The sequence below is a fragment of the Lissotriton vulgaris genome, chromosome 5 (genome assembly GCF_964263255.1).
Source record: "Lissotriton vulgaris chromosome 5, aLisVul1.2, whole genome shotgun sequence".
NCBI classification, from domain to species: Eukaryota; Metazoa; Chordata; class Amphibia; order Caudata; family Salamandridae; genus Lissotriton; species Lissotriton vulgaris.
The window spans coordinates 1,451,524,612-1,451,540,412 of record NC_141693.1 but is presented as its reverse complement, the minus strand read 5'-3'; the positions used below and the strand labels follow the sequence as shown (position 1 = coordinate 1,451,540,412).

The 15,801-nt window shown below is 43.7% G+C and overlaps 1 protein-coding gene across 1 annotated transcript; it reads left to right on the top strand.

Annotated features, from left to right (window-relative positions):
• Positions 1-470: 470 nt before the first annotated feature.
• Positions 471-4,172, top strand: LOC147712730 (zinc finger BED domain-containing protein 6-like). The gene is made up of 2 exons (XM_086920371.1): positions 471-479; positions 3,060-4,172. Exons 1-2 carry the CDS (start codon positions 471-473, stop codon positions 4,170-4,172), a joined length of 1,122 nt encoding a protein of 373 aa, XP_086776497.1.
• Positions 4,173-15,801: the final 11,629 nt, after the last annotated feature.

Sequence of the window (15,801 nt, the reverse complement as noted above, 5' to 3'; positions counted from 1 at the left end):
CTGGCCATATAGGGAGGGATATAGGCCTGCTTGAGTTTATTGTTTACTGGCCTTTACCCATGTACCTGCGATGAGAGTGCCCATGTGGAGCTGTAGTGGTAGTAGTAGTGTGCTGTTTTGTTTTTGACAAATTGACCGGTGTCTTGCTATTGTTCCTGTTGGCTTACTACTGTTCACATCCCCATTGCTATCTGCTGCAGGTCACTGATGCTGCATCCATCCGAAATGATGCACAAATTAAGGATAAACAAGTTCCACTTCCACTAAATTTGCATTGTAGTTCTTTGCTATTCTTACTCTTACTGGTTGTACTAATACTTCTATTAGTAATTAAAATTAAAGCTAAAAAAATCCATATTCGACTGATGTTGTTCTGCCTTCTTTGCTTGTAGGTGCACAAAAGACTGAAGAGGAGGTGTCTGTCATCATTCATCGCCTGTTTTACTGCCAGACGGACGTCCTTCTGTACTATGTCACGTGTGGTGTGACTAACCTGACCAGACATCATTCTCATTTCTCAGCAAATTGTGCAACTGAGTGCTGCTGCAGTGCTGACATCTGAAGAAGATGGGCCCAAAGAAAGCAGGTAGCAGGTCCTCCAAGACCAAGAAAGTTGCTGAGAAGAAAAAAGAACAGAAGAAAGAAGTGACACTTAAGTCTGGTGTTGACCCGAAAACCTTTTTTGGGAAAAAAACAAGTAGGCCTGCAGCAGCAGTGACCGGGGTCCAAGCTGGGGCCAGCACCTCTGCATCAGTGGGCCCAAGCCACCAACCCAGGCCTAAGCAGATGAGTGGGGAAGAGGTAGCCAGCCTAATGGTGGAAAGCAATGATACTGAGCCTGACCTGAACTTATCGCTATCTCAAAGTAGTACACATTCCACGCAAGAGGGAACACAACAGAAAAGGGGTGAACAACAACCAGTGCCCGCAATAGTAGATGTTCAACAACCACCGCCCACAATCGTAGATGCTAACCAAAAAGAACAACCACAACCACCGCCTGTAATAGTAGTTGTTCCACAACCATCGCCCGCAATAGTAGATGTTCAACGAAAACAACAACCACAACCACCGCCTGCAATTGTTGTTGTTCAAGAACCACCACCGGCAAAAGTAGTTGTTGTTCCTCCCGAAGTCGGGGCAGTTCAGGAAATTGAGCCTGATGCAGAGCAAGAAGAGGCAGCACCTCATGCAGGAGATATATTGTTTTCCAAATCCCCACTAAGGAAAAGGAGGGTTAGTCCATCGAGTTCTTCGCCAAGAATCCCTTCTGATGATCTTGACCTTAATTGGGAGCCACAACAATCTGAGCATGAGAGGGAGAGACATCCCAAGAAGACCAGGCTATGGAAAAGGAAGGTTCTAGGAAGCCTACCACTTATGGAGTGCGATGTTGAGCAGCCGGATAATGATGGTGATGATGAGTCAGACCCAGTCATCACAAGCATTACTCCTGGCCCTGAGGACATGGAGACCAACATTGTACCCCTATCAAGAATGGCTGCGACTAGGGATGTACCACGCATATCACCAACACAGGCCACACCAAAACTACCTCCAGCTTCCATTTTTACATTTGCACACAGCCGGCAGCGTCCTACATCCAGCACAAGTTCCACCTCAGCAGAAGTAGGTAGTGGTACTACTGCGCAGCCACATAGTGAAATTCACCACACAACCTCCAGTTCATCCAGCATTGGAAGTGGCACCTCTAGCAGGAGGCAAAAGTTAAGCTCCCCAGTGTGGGACTTCTTTACAGTTAGCGCAAATGAGGAGAACATTGCTATATGCTCCATTTGTCATTCCTCTGTTAGTCGTGGTAAGCTTGGCACAAACTATGGTACCGGAGGCCAAATGACCCATATGAAAAAAGGCCAAGCAATCAAGTGGGAGGACCACCTACGTATCATAAAAGCAGGAACCATTAATGTTGGTGGGGAAGCAGTAGAAGGTCCACGGGTCAAACAGGAAGAAGAGGGAGACATTCTATCTGGTAGTGGAACACTAAGTACCCCTGTCCTACTCCCCAGCACTGCAGTGGTAGATCCCACATCCTCTGCATCAGCAACATCTCTGTGGCGCCAGAGTAAGAGTAGTAACCCGGAGACACCAAGGAGTACGGGTGCGAAGTCTGCGACGCGAGTGACAGCTTCGGCCATAACTGAAAGAAATACCACGCAGCGTACCATTGTTAGCATGTTAAGGCAGGAGGGAAAGTATGAGTGCAACCACCCAATAGCACATTTGTACAATGCTAAGCATGCTAAAATGTTAGCTCTGGACCTTCTCCCTTTTTCTTTTGTTGAAGAGATGGGTTTCCTGGAATTTGTGACAACCCTCTGCCCAAAATGGAATGTTCCCAGCCGCTACTATTTTGCCAGAGTTGCTGTTCCAGCACTACACCACGACGTGCTGGAATTGCTTGGAAAAGCCTTGCATCAGAGTGCTGTGCATAGTATCCACCTGACAACAGACATGTGGACCAGTTCCCAAGCCCCTGATTACATGTGCATCACTGCACACTGGATCTCTTTTTCAGGTGTTAGAGACAAGATATCTACAGGCATTGACACTACTGAGATTTTTAATGATACTCGCAGACATGCTACTGTAGACATGTTTGCTATGGAGAAATCGCATACTGCTGCAAACATTTTGGATGAGTTCAACAGCAAGGTCTTTGAATGGCTGTGACCAAGAGGCCTCAATATTGGTTTTGTTGCCACCGACAATGGCACTAATGTAGTTAAGGCCATGGAAGATGGTCGCTATTTCAGGGTCCCGTGTTTGGCAGACTGCATTAACATTGTGGTTCAAGACTTTCTGAAAAATGAAAGCAAAGTCAGAAACTTACTGACCATTTGCAGAAGAATCTGCACGCATTTCAATCATTCTTTTAAAGCCCGGAAGCAGCTACGGGTCATTCAACGTGAGTATAAAATGCCAGTCAAAGCACTCATCCAGGAAGTACCAACACGTTGGAACTCTACTTATTACATGCTTGATCGGCTGTTTGAGCAGTACATACCACTTAATGCTTATGTCATAACAATGTCAAGAAGATCAGGAAACCAACTGTTATTAAAGCCATGACAGTTGAGATGTGGCAATTGGACCTCATTAAATGCCTGACAGAGATGCTACTTCCTTTTGAGGTCTTCACACGTGCAGTCAGCTGGGAGGACTGTTCTATGAGCGAAGCTAACCCATTGTTGTATATGCTAGAGCAAGAGCTGAAGGAGGTGTCTGAAACATACGAAGGTGTTGAAGGAAAACTTGAAGCATGTAATTTGGGGAAGTCCTTAGCCAGCCGCTTATCTGAGAATAAAAGGATTCAAAATAAGATTGTGTCACATCAACATTACATTACTGCCACAATTTTGGATCCACGGTACAAATTATTTGTGAACAGTAATGCAGTAATTCCTTTTTCAGAAGGGGATGTTTCCAAGTACAAAACTGTAATAGCCGAGAAAGCCACTGATTTAGAAAATGAACGGCTCTCAATTAGAGGCCTGCCAGTGCCAGCCCAGGACAGTACAAGTACTACTGAGCATCCTAGAGAGTCAAGTTCTTCTTCACAGCATGCGAGCAGTGCGTTTGCTTCCCAGCAGTCACCAACACAAACAATAACAACAACCGCACCAACACGATCTGATTCATCAGACACAAGCAAAAAAATAGCTGCTTGGTTTCTACAGAAAAGGATGGGGAAGTCTGTTGCTGTCGCAAAGCAAAAAGAGGACGAGCAAACCCCAGCACCAATGAACATTGAGCGGATGGTCCAGACCTATCTGGATGACACAACAGAGGTGTTCATGGAGCAAAGCCCATTGGTGTATTGGTATAGGATAAGAAGCCAATGGCCAGTGCTCAGAAGGCTGGCAAACAAGTATCTAGTTTGCCCTGTTGCAAGTGTCTCTTCTGAGCGTGTGTTCAGTGCTGCTGGTGCCATTGTGACTGTGAGAAGGACCAGTCTCTCGCCCAAAAGCGTGGAGAGGTTAACCATGATAAAAATGAATCAGCACTTGATACCACCAGACTACAAATTACGTGAATCAGAGCTGGAAGAGGAGAGCGAGTCGGAAGAAATAAGTAGTGGGTTACAGGACCTACTTCTGTCAGAAGAACCACCAGGGTTTGAGGACGAGCTCCTCTTCCCTGACAACTAGGCTTTGAAATTGTTACATTCTCCCTTCCTTTATTTCTCCCTTCCTTATTTGTGTGTATCTATCTTTCTGACTCAAACTTTAAAACCAACACCATCTTCCTTTCTCTTTTAATTACCTATTGGAGTTGCACATCTGAGCATTTACTGTGCACTCCACTCATCAGAGTCCTGCTCCATCTTCCTGACTCACCCTAAATACATTTCCATCTTGCCATACTTTGGATGGAGATGGACAATAGTGCAATATTGTAGCCTCTAACAGTCCCTCCATAACAAGTGAAACGTACGGGATATATATCCATCTTCTGTTTTGTTTCCAATCTGAAATGCATTACTGTCTTAGGGCTACACCTCTGTCTGCAGGCATACACAACTCTTCAATGTCAGAACTTGAGCAGGGCTCCAAAATTAAAGTAAACTCGTCATCACTTTCAGAAGACTGCTGCATCTGTGATCTGACAGCCACAAAGAAGAGAAAGACAGGTTTATGAAATGAATGATGCAATACATTGCATTGGCTGCTTGCTGACTCGGAGCAAATGTGCATGAAGTAGAAATATAGTATACTAGTAGTTTACTATAATTACAAAGTACTTGTGTCTCAAGTGATGGTCAATGTTTCCATGTTATTTAATAATATGTATCCAATTGTACTCCTACTACTGCAGGTGCAGTCTGGACTTAATCGTAGTCACTAACTACAGACTGAGTTGCTGTTGGTGGTCTGTTGGAGAACACGTACACGTGCCACACCGGATGATGGTGATGATGATGACCACCATACCATCTTTGCACGCTGTCAGTCAGTTTGATCAGAGATGATTGATGGAATATGTTCAGGAAGTGGAATACAAGGTAAACACACAACCAATCAACAAGAACCACAGCAGACCTAGGCTACATGTGTGTGCAGTGGTGGAATAGAATAGTGGTATGATTGACTGACATTGGCACATTGATTTAAATTAATCACTTGTTTTGGAAAATGCTAGGTTGATGTATATGCCTTTTGTCTGAAACCGTGAAAAATGTAGGTAAATGGAGTATGGGCCACAGACTCACGGGCGGCCCGGTATTGTGGTGTGGCCCTGAAACTGTTCTGTGCTGGCTCCTATCTTGTTGTTCTTTTCGATGACTGCTGTGCAACTAGAAGAGTAGAGTTAATCAATGTATCCAAGCAGGCTCAGTCTGAAAATCTTCTCGCTCACGAGTCTTGTCTTTTTTGCACTACACCGTAATTGATTTTGACGTTTTCATTCTGTTAACTTATTTTGTAATACCCCATTTCTTCTTTCATCAACACTTACAGGCTGGCCTTTCACCCAGCGCTATTATACGTGGAGCAACAACTCACACTTACCTTACCAATCCTCCTCCTCATCATCCAGCCAGAGGCGCCCAAGAATGATATAATCAATCAGTCACAACAGTGTCCATGGAAGGGAGGAAAAAAATGAATGACGAGATACAACCACACATTTGGCCCTGGATAATAATACATTAACTTTAGTATCATTTTCATATTTTTCTTTGATTCCTTTGTCCTCTTCATTTATTTTACGCTTGTGTTTGGTAATTGATTGTTCACTTAAACTATCTCTTAATTTTCTTTGCTAGCTTTCAGCCCGCTACATCAGGTATTACGGTTTCTCAGAGGGCATACAGCCTAGGCAAAAGTCATATTCATATCATATATAAGAAGTACTTCCTTTGAATTGTGTAGTAGTAGTTAAGTAATTACCACTTATTATTAACCATCAAGTTAATAATAAACCTTCATCATGCATCCATTTCATTGTTCTTACTTGACTTTACATTTATTGGGGAATTGTGAATCAGCAATCATCGTCTTCATTGTTTTGCTTTTGTTGTCTCCATGCGTACTGTTTTTCTTTGTCAAACCTTTCCCCAAACCCCCAATCCCATCCATTCATCAAACCCTAACCCTCGTCCCCCGGGCTGTGTGGTTTTATATTGAGGTGTGATGTTACTACATTAAATCTACACCAACAATTGATCACACGCTTGCTGGGGCAGATGTGGTGAAACCAACACTAATGAAATCAAATGTCAACGAGGCAGGGTGAGGATCTTCTTCTGCTGGCCCACCCAAGCTCACTTTATGTACTAGTGTACAAGGCAATTAATTTCCCAAAGTGACCCAACGAATAAATGTAAATCATTGCTGGCATTGTTTGAATTTAATTTTAGAGCATTTAAGTTTACGATTTGTATTGTGTTTTAATGACTCCAACGCAACTACAGTTATCTTCTTCTACTTGGCACAGTCCCCGACACCATTGATTTCTTTGAGTTCGTTTAGCAGTTGCAATATTGTTTGTCTTTTTTTGTCTGTATTATGTACTGTAATTTTCTACTTCTCTCACATTCTCTCTCAGGCAAATGACTGTCTCTTTGTTTTTGTTTGCCAATGCTAGTGCCAGTGTCTAGGACTAGTCTTCTACTACTATCACACAACCACGGCATATTCTCCGTTGTCTTGGGAAACCATGCAGCCCTTGCGGTGGCAAACGTAATCATCATCAATCACAGGTAAGAAGAGAAGTTTGTTGGGAGGTATAATGGAGGAGAGGCTGGTAGTACTAATAGGACAAATATAACTGAGTGAGGGATACAGCATCTATCTGTTTGCATGTTACACATGTGGTCAATTAATAAAGTATTTCAATCAAACACTGGCCGCTGTCCTGCATCTAGAGTAAACCTTGTGACGTACAACAGTAACCCCACCACAAAACAACATCATATCCTATGTGCTAGTTGAAAGTAAATAAAATGTATTCATGTACAAAAAATATCCTCCTAGTCCTCCTATCCCACCCCTATCCCCACCCTAACCCCAACCAATGTACAAGTCCAAAGAATGTCCCACAAAAATAACCCCAACTCCCAATTCCCACCCATCAACAAATGTATTAAAAAAGGGGCAAATCAACAGGGTCCATTACAATTGGCGGGCTTTGAGGTGTTTGTCCACTATAATCTTGACGCGCTCCTCTAATTGGTCCTCCAGCTTGGCCACCCGGAGGAGAAGTTGTTGCCGAAATGCACGGTACCTACATTTGCATTTGCATACATGCTGTGTGGGGGTGGCAGATGTTAATTGCCGGCGGTGAGCGGCTGCCTGGCTGCGGCGCCGTACTCCTGCAGGTGGGACCTTGCTGGGGCCAGACGCATTGGAAGAGGTAGCAGCTGCTGCCGCCGCCTCTTCCTCCTCCTCCTCAGCCTCAGCCACCAGCTTGCAGTACTCCTCCACAATGGCCTGCAGTTTCCTTTGCCGGGCCCTGGCTGCCAACTCCTTCCGTGATGGTTTTGGGGAAGGAGTATGAGTATCTATAAAAAAAGAAACAGAATTGTAACTGAAACTCTTCAAAATTAATTCAACAGTACATTGTGGCATAGTAGCACTACCAAGCGCAGTACATACAATTGGTGTCAACTTTTAGTATCTATCTAATCTATCCTCCTGCTTCCCCTGCCTGTAGCATTTGTTGAAGTTTTTTCCGGCATTATACTTGCCCTAGTACCGGGTGGCCTTGAGTACACATAAGAACAAAAGTCTGTTTTGTATCTCCTTTTATTTTTTCAAAGTAAGACTCTGCTTCTAGTGACAGTCTTCACCTATGATGAATATAATACATTTAGGGGGCATCTACCCATTAAAAGTAAATGTCTAGCATTCTTTATTAACGGCTTAGCTGGTTTCACTTTCACCAGCAACCACCCATGTGTCCACTCCTTCCTTGCCTTGGGTTTCATTGACACAAACTCCGCTCATGATTCTTGCTATCCACTGTATCCATGCACCCATATTGTTTTGCCCAACCAGGCCTGCATTTTCTTTGACCTTCCAGTTCTACCCATCCTTCAACAACCCATGCAACGGATTCATATGAGCCACGTGAATGAACCTTCCAAAGTATCCTTCTTTGGTAGTTAGTCTTATTATTAAATCTCTTTAGACCTTCCTCCTTCCACCCTAGTTCACTTCTTTCCCTTTTTGTTCAACACATCCCTCAAGGTCATCTGATCTGACTTTTAGTCTTCTCCATAACTTTCACTGCTGAGTTGGAGTCTGATGGAAGAGGCCTTGTTTACTCAACTCACACTGGTAATGCTACAAAGGGTGTCTTCTTCAACCATTGTATATTGTCCAGTACAACTTCAAATTCATACTTTCTTAATAAGTCTCATAGCACAGTGAGGAAAAAAATATCCCCCTTCCACCTAGTAATGCAAATAAGTAATGAATATAACTTACCACCGCCCACCGCTGAAGTTTCCTCCCCCACTGATGCTCCTGCAGGTGCCGCAGCCTCTGTCCCCTCCTGGATGGCAATCGCATCGCCGCTGGCCCCTTCGGCACTGGTGGTTGGTAGTGATTGTGCACCTATAAAAGTAAGTACACCTTTTTAGATGCCTGCACACCTCCCCCTATTTTACTAGTTGTACTTTTTTTACCAGGAAGGAAGATTGAAAAAACAGTTACGTACAACATGAATCGTTGTGTAACTAGTCCAAATTGCGTCCTAATATACAGCAGTCACATTAGACAGAGTTTAGTTTTAATTTATTAGATGGTCCCTAGGGTCATCTAATCTCTACTCCTACTCTAGTCTTTGGAAAGTTAGGCTGAGCCATATAACCATTTTAGATCCGGGTCTACTGCCAGTGCTTTGCCTATGTTACCTCGCAGCTTGTTGCACAGTAAGAAAGACACCATTGAGGCCACATGAGTGTTGCATACAACTAAAGAGGTTGACAAACCAGTATTGTTAGTCCCTTTTGCTTATCCATAATGTTGCACTTTTTGCCATGACTGCTAAAAAACGGCATAGTTGTATTCACTGTCTAACGTGAAACATTTTTCTCATAGGCAGATGAGAAGAGAAGATTGCCTTCTACGAAACAAGGGATTTGCAGAGCTTTCGAAAGATGCATGTGTAACCAGTATACATTCAATGGTGAGAGGTCTCCCACAATTCACACATTTCTCTATCCTGCACTAGATGTACAAAATGTATAGTATTTAATCTTCTTCATTTTGCATGGTGGAGCAGGATGTTTTTTCATGGAAATACTTACAAGTTACAATACAAAGCTTGTTATTAAAAAAATAAAGTTTTTGAACTTGCACATAGACTATGTGATATATTTTGAGTGTCTGGGGTGTTGTGGACTGAAACGAGTGAGTGAGCGAAAGGGTCTTCTTCTGTTCTGGCCTGGGTTGTGTTATAAAATCATTGGGTATATATATATCTAACTATCTTCGTGTGGGGGTCGGGAGTGGGACAAATGACTATGACCGAGACACTTAGGTAGGTAGACGGTCATTGGATTATGGGTTCTTCTGACTGAGTTCTGTGACTAGGGTGTAAGGTCCAACCTCCCTATCACCAACATCAACATCCTATTTTCTTGTGCATAGTTCTGTATGTGTATGTGCAGAGAATAATAACCACAACAGTAGTAGAAGTATACTAACTGAACAAAAATGAGTAGGCAAACATCTGGTTGTGCATTTTGTTGGTGGGAATTGACAAAGACTGGAGATTACAGAGGACAACGCAAAAGACAGGAGTGGATCCAGTGGCTACAGCTATTCTATCACAGCATTATTCAAAAGAATACCTTAACTAAAGAGTGGCCAACAGGGCAAGCTTAGCTACACACAGTCTAATAGTAGTAGCACAGAGAGTCTTAGGGCAGAGGCAGTTGGAAGGAACTGAAAGTCAGGGATGGCATTGGATAGTTACCCAAAATTTGGAAAACAAATTTAAGACCAAAGAAGGTTTTGCTAACATTGAATTAGGAAGGACGTTTAATAAGTTGGAAAAAATAAGGTGCGTTAAAAAGTTAGGGAAATATAATTGTTAATAATATAAGCACTGTAGGACTTACTGGGGCCAGCAGCAGGATCCTCGGTAGAGGAGCGCTCCTCTTGTGGTTGTCCCGCCAACTCGGACCCCGTCTTCTTGCCCTTGGGTGGTGCTGATCATGTAAGAAATAATAAAGAAAGAGAAACATTAAGTGCTGTGAAACAAAGACCTCATTCAAAAATCCTCTCAAACATTTTAGGGAACAACAATTCCAATAAAATTGACTTCAAAGTATAAATGACTACTGGCTTGCAGGATCTACAGACCGTCTACTTATATAACACTAATCAAATGTTCCATAAACATTCTGATTGCAGAATATACTAACGAAGCCAGTACCACCTGACCTACACCACCTATTCAAGAATCCAGCCGGGCCAATTGTTCAGTAAGTCGGCATTTCAATTATATTTTTGCCCGCAAACATGCATAGATGATGAGATGGAGGACACATGCATAAATGTGTGCATACACGGAATTGTTGGTTGCTTGCGTCATACGAACTGCTACTGACTCACCTGACCATGCTATTGCTGCTAAGCCTACCACTCAGTAAACAAACTTCAAACCGGTTCTATGGAGGGGTGGGGAAAATCAGAACTAACTAAGCATTCAGTGACAGAGGAGGCGTCATCCAGACCATTAAAAAAATATGAACTAATACTATCCATCCACCACTATTTCACTAAAGGAAAATGTAAGGACTATACTCTAGCAATAGCATTAACTAACTTCAGTTCTCTAAAAACTCTAACATCAATAATCAGCAGCCCAAGCTAGCGCTAAGTTACAAACCAGTAAGAGAAGTGGCGAGCAGCACCTGTGTCATACAATAACAGAAGATTTTAAGACGGAATTGATCTGCAATGTAACTAAGCGCACCAGTAACCGTGTTACTTATTCGTCCAAGAATTATACGCAATACTTATACTACTATAGTATATATTAAATTATTAATATTACTAGCTACTCACCAAGCCCCACGACTTCGACACCTAGCAGCTCCAATAGGTCCTGCTCCCTGTCCATAATGTCTGCCCACCGGTGGGCCAGCTGCTGGTGGGTGCGCCGGATATCCGAGCGACGGTAGACTGCCCAGCGCGCCTTCGTCCACCAGCGGTGACGCTCCTCTGGGAGGTAACCGGAGCCTGGCCTGCCGCCTGCTGCCAAGTTCAAGGGGAGGTGGCGCTGGATGAAAAAACCAGGGCTACCACCTCCGCCTCCCCGAAAAGATTCCGGGCCTGCACCCCTGCAGGTCGCATTCAGCCGCAAGGCAGCCGGCTCTTGGGCGCAGGCGCCCTGCCCTTCGAGCCGGTTCTGCTGCCCCCCTCTGCCATGGTTCTGGGGTGGAGGTGGAAAAGAAATGTTAGAACAAAACGAAAAAAAGTTAGGGGGAAGAAGTAGAAGCTTAAATGAAGAAGTAAAATAAAACAGCAGAAAAGTTTTTAAAAAGGTGGAAAAGTAGAAATAAAATGCAAAATATAAACTTAGGGACAGAGAGAGATAGAGGATAAGTAAAAAAAGTAAGAAAAACTGTGAAAATAGGTAAAGATTGCACAGATATAAGGTGGATAGAAAACTAGGTCCAGAACCATAGCATAGAGTGTGAAAAACAAGATGGCCGCGCCCATTGCGACCACGTGGGTAAGTTCGCGTGCGATTTCACGCGAACACTCACTTTGTCAGCGTGAACAAGTAGTTGTCTTCCCGAACAAGACGTGCACTGCGCGAACACGTTATACGCAACCCGGAAGAGGAAATAGGGGACGCGGGCGAGCGGGACAATTGAAAAACCAAGATGGCCACGCCCATAGCCCACCACATGGGTAAGTTCGCACGCTACAATTCCCCGAACACGCAGACAGCGCCCTGAACACGCACAATTGTTAGAGTGAAGGAGTTAGGTCCTTAACAAGTGGAGAGGCTGGACCTTAGCTATAGTGGTTGAGAAAAGAGAGTGCCTCCCACTTATATTTCAGAAAGCTCTTACTTATGAGCAACACATCCACTCGGATTAGATATGTTCTGTATGTTTATTTATACCATAAATTCAAACATCAATTCAGAAAATTCTGTACATTTCATGTCAGACAAAGAACACCAAATAATTAGCTCAAATTTTGAAACATACAAAAAGAAAGAAAAAATCACAAGTACATCTACTGTACACAACAAAGCATGACATTAATTTTAGAAAAGTTCACAAAAAGTCAAAAAATGAGAACTACTTTTTACAGTAATAAACAAAGTCACAAATGAAAGGGGATGTCACGGTACATCAATTCATCAATTGTTGCACAACACTCGTTTTTCTAGGGTCGTGTTTGTTATATGTCTTGGATGCCTATTAGTTCTATCCCCTTTCTTGCCGACGCGTTTCGAACTTCGTACATCAGTTACGAGTTCTCTTCAGGGCCTTGTTATTACTATATGCCTGTGTGTAGAAAGGAAACGCTATTTAAAATCCAATCTTGGGTCTCATCTCCTAAGATCACTTAGGATCTACTGCACTATTTAAAAAAAGACGATTTACCTGGACAGTGGCCGGGTTTAACATATGTCTTGTTCTGGGTCATTGAAATTTCAGTCTGGAAAACGTTAAGAAACCAGTTTTAGAGTCAAATACCAGTATTCACCCTGCAATCACATCGCTTCGACGTTACAAGACATACCTTTAAAGTGGTTTTTGGTACGGCGGGGCATCTCCCTAAGGTTCGGGGAAACTTCAGTCACCTGGGGGAGGGGCGAGGACGGAGTCAGTACAAACAGATTGAATCTATATAGAAGCCAAAGCAAGTGGTTGTGGGGCTTCTCTTACCTCGTGAGGTGCCCCCTGGGCTTCGGGAGTGTTTTACTTTGGACCTTAGTGGATCGGTGGATTTTCCGTCACTGATCAACCGTGCCGCGTAATGACTCACAATTATTCTCCGGTCACATAAGCTATTGGAAAAAGGGAGGATTGGTATTACATATTGTTCCCTCTACAAAGCAGCCCGTCTCAATTGGGCGTATATTGTTTTCGCTCACCTCTCGCTCAGCGGTTCGCTTTCCAAATGACTCAATGTCGAGGGCGGCGGTGAGACTGCCCCGAGACTAAATGTGGTCACATGACCTTGGGTATTCTGGGAGTTGTAGTTCTAGTTACTCGCATGCATAATCCTGTAGTCCCCATTCCTCAAGGTGGGACCATATGGCCTCACGGAGTCCTACTCAACTTGTGCTTCATAATCTGGACACCTCGGACAGAGTGTTCAATCCGTTTTGAGCGCTATTGAATTTTAAGATCAGATACGCCTCTTTCCTTAACAGGGTCTCCTCTATATCAATCGGGCCTTGGTTGCCTGATGGCGCTATCGTACAAAGTACGGTCCATTTGAAGTCCGTTTCACTGTGCTCTAGGTCGAGGAAGTGTTGGACCATGGGGGCGCTTAACACCTTCTTTTTTATGCGTGACCTGTGTTGGGTAATGCGACTATTGATCTGTTGTGTCGTCTTCCCTATATAGAGTTTCTGGCATGCGCAGGTGATAGCATATATCACGTTGCGGGTTCTGCAGTTAGAGAATCCATTGTTTTGATTTTTGACACCCCCTTAAATATGCTATCACCTGCGCATGCCAGAAACTCTATATAGGGAAGACGACACAACAGATCAATAGTCGCATTACCCAACACAGGTCACGCATAAAAAAGAAGGTGTTAAGCGCCCCCATGGTCCAACACTTCCTCGACCTAGAGCACAGTGAAACGGACTTCAAATGGACCGTACTTTGTACGATAGCACCATCAGGCAACCAAGGCCCGATTGATATAGAGGAGACCCTGTTAAGGAAAGAGGCGTATCTGATCTTAAAATTCAATAGCGCTCAAAACGGATTGAACACTCTGTCCGAGGTGTCCAGATTATGAAGCACAAGTTGAGTAGGACTCCGTGAGGCCATATGGTCCCACCTTGAGGAATGGGGACTACAGGATTATGCATGCGAGTAACTAGAACTACAACTCCCAGAATACCCAAGGTCATGTGACCACATTTAGTCTCGGGGCAGTCTCACCGCCGCCCTCGACATTGAGTCATTTGGAAAGCGAACCGCTGAGCGAGAGGTGAGCGAAAACAATATACGCCCAATTGAGACGGGCTGCTTTGTAGAGGGAACAATATGTAATACCAATCCTCCCTTTTTCCAATAGCTTATGTGACCGGAGAATAATTGTGAGTCATTACGCGGCACGGTTGATCAGTGACGGAAAATCCACCGATCCACTAAGGTCCAAAGTAAAACACTCCCGAAGCCCAGGGGGCACCTCACGAGGTAAGAGAAGCCCCACAACCACTTGCTTTGGCTTCTATATAGATTCAATCTGTTTGTACTGACTCCGTCCTCGCCCCTCCCCCAGGTGACTGAAGTTTCCCCGAACCTTAGGGAGATGCCCCGCCGTACCAAAAACCACTTTAAAGGTATGTCTTGTAACGTCGAAGCGATGTGATTGCAGGGTGAATACTGGTATTTGACTCTAAAACTGGTTTCTTAACGTTTTCCAGACTGAAATTTCAATGACCCAGAACAAGACATATGTTAAACCCGGCCACTGTCCAGGTAAATCGTCTTTTTTTAAATAGTGCAGTAGATCCTAAGTGATCTTAGGAGATGAGACCCAAGATTGGATTTTAAATAGCGTTTCCTTTCTACACACAGGCATATAGTAATAACAAGGCCCTGAAGAGAACTCGTAACTGATGTACGAAGTTCGAAACGCGTCGGCAAGAAAGGGGATAGAACTAATAGGCATCCAAGACATATAACAAACACGACCCTAGAAAAACGAGTGTTGTGCAACAATTGATGAATTGATGTACCGTGACATCCCCTTTCATTTGTGACTTTGTTTATTACTGTAAAAAGTAGTTCTCATTTTTTGACTTTTTGTGAACTTTTCTAAAATTAATGTCATGCTTTGTTGTGTACAGTAGATGTACTTGTGATTTTTTCTTTCTTTTTGTATGTTTCAAAATTTGAGCTAATTATTTGGTGTTCTTTGTCTGACATGAAATGTACAGAATTTTCTGAATTGATGTTTGAATTTATGGTATAAATAAACATACAGAACATATCTAATCCGAGTGGATGTGTTGCTCATAAGTAAGAGCTTTCTGAAATATAAGTGGGAGGCACTCTCTTTTCTCAACCACTGAACACGCACAAGGCGCTCCTGAGCAAGAAAAACGGCTTGCGAACAGGACCAGCAAGCTACTACGCACGCTCGCGAAGCTTGCGTAGTGCAAGAACGTCTTTGCATAGCTTCGCGTAGCGCGACTACGCGTACTACGCCCAGGGTTATTCGGCACACCGTCAATGACTGTCCTTCTGATGGTCGTTAAGCGTGTTCAAGATGAGCATGGACCTGAGGCAGCGGTTGTATTGGGTATGCGCCTCTGCGGCAGTTTTGACATAGTTTCCGATCTCATTCTTGCGAATGTCAAGGGAGATGCTGTGAGCTTTCAGGTGTCTAATGCTTTGCAGGCTGTACCCGATGCCACTAAACCCTGACAGTTACCAAGCATTATTGTGGTGGCTTATAAGACCGTGGGCCGCAATAGTTTGGGAGTCAAGCCATTTTCCACTAAAGAGAAAAAACAACCCCAAGGGCAGAAGTCAGTGACTGACGAACAACCCAAGGCTAAAAAACAAAATTGGCCCAAAAAACAAAAACAGGGTTAACAACAACAGCA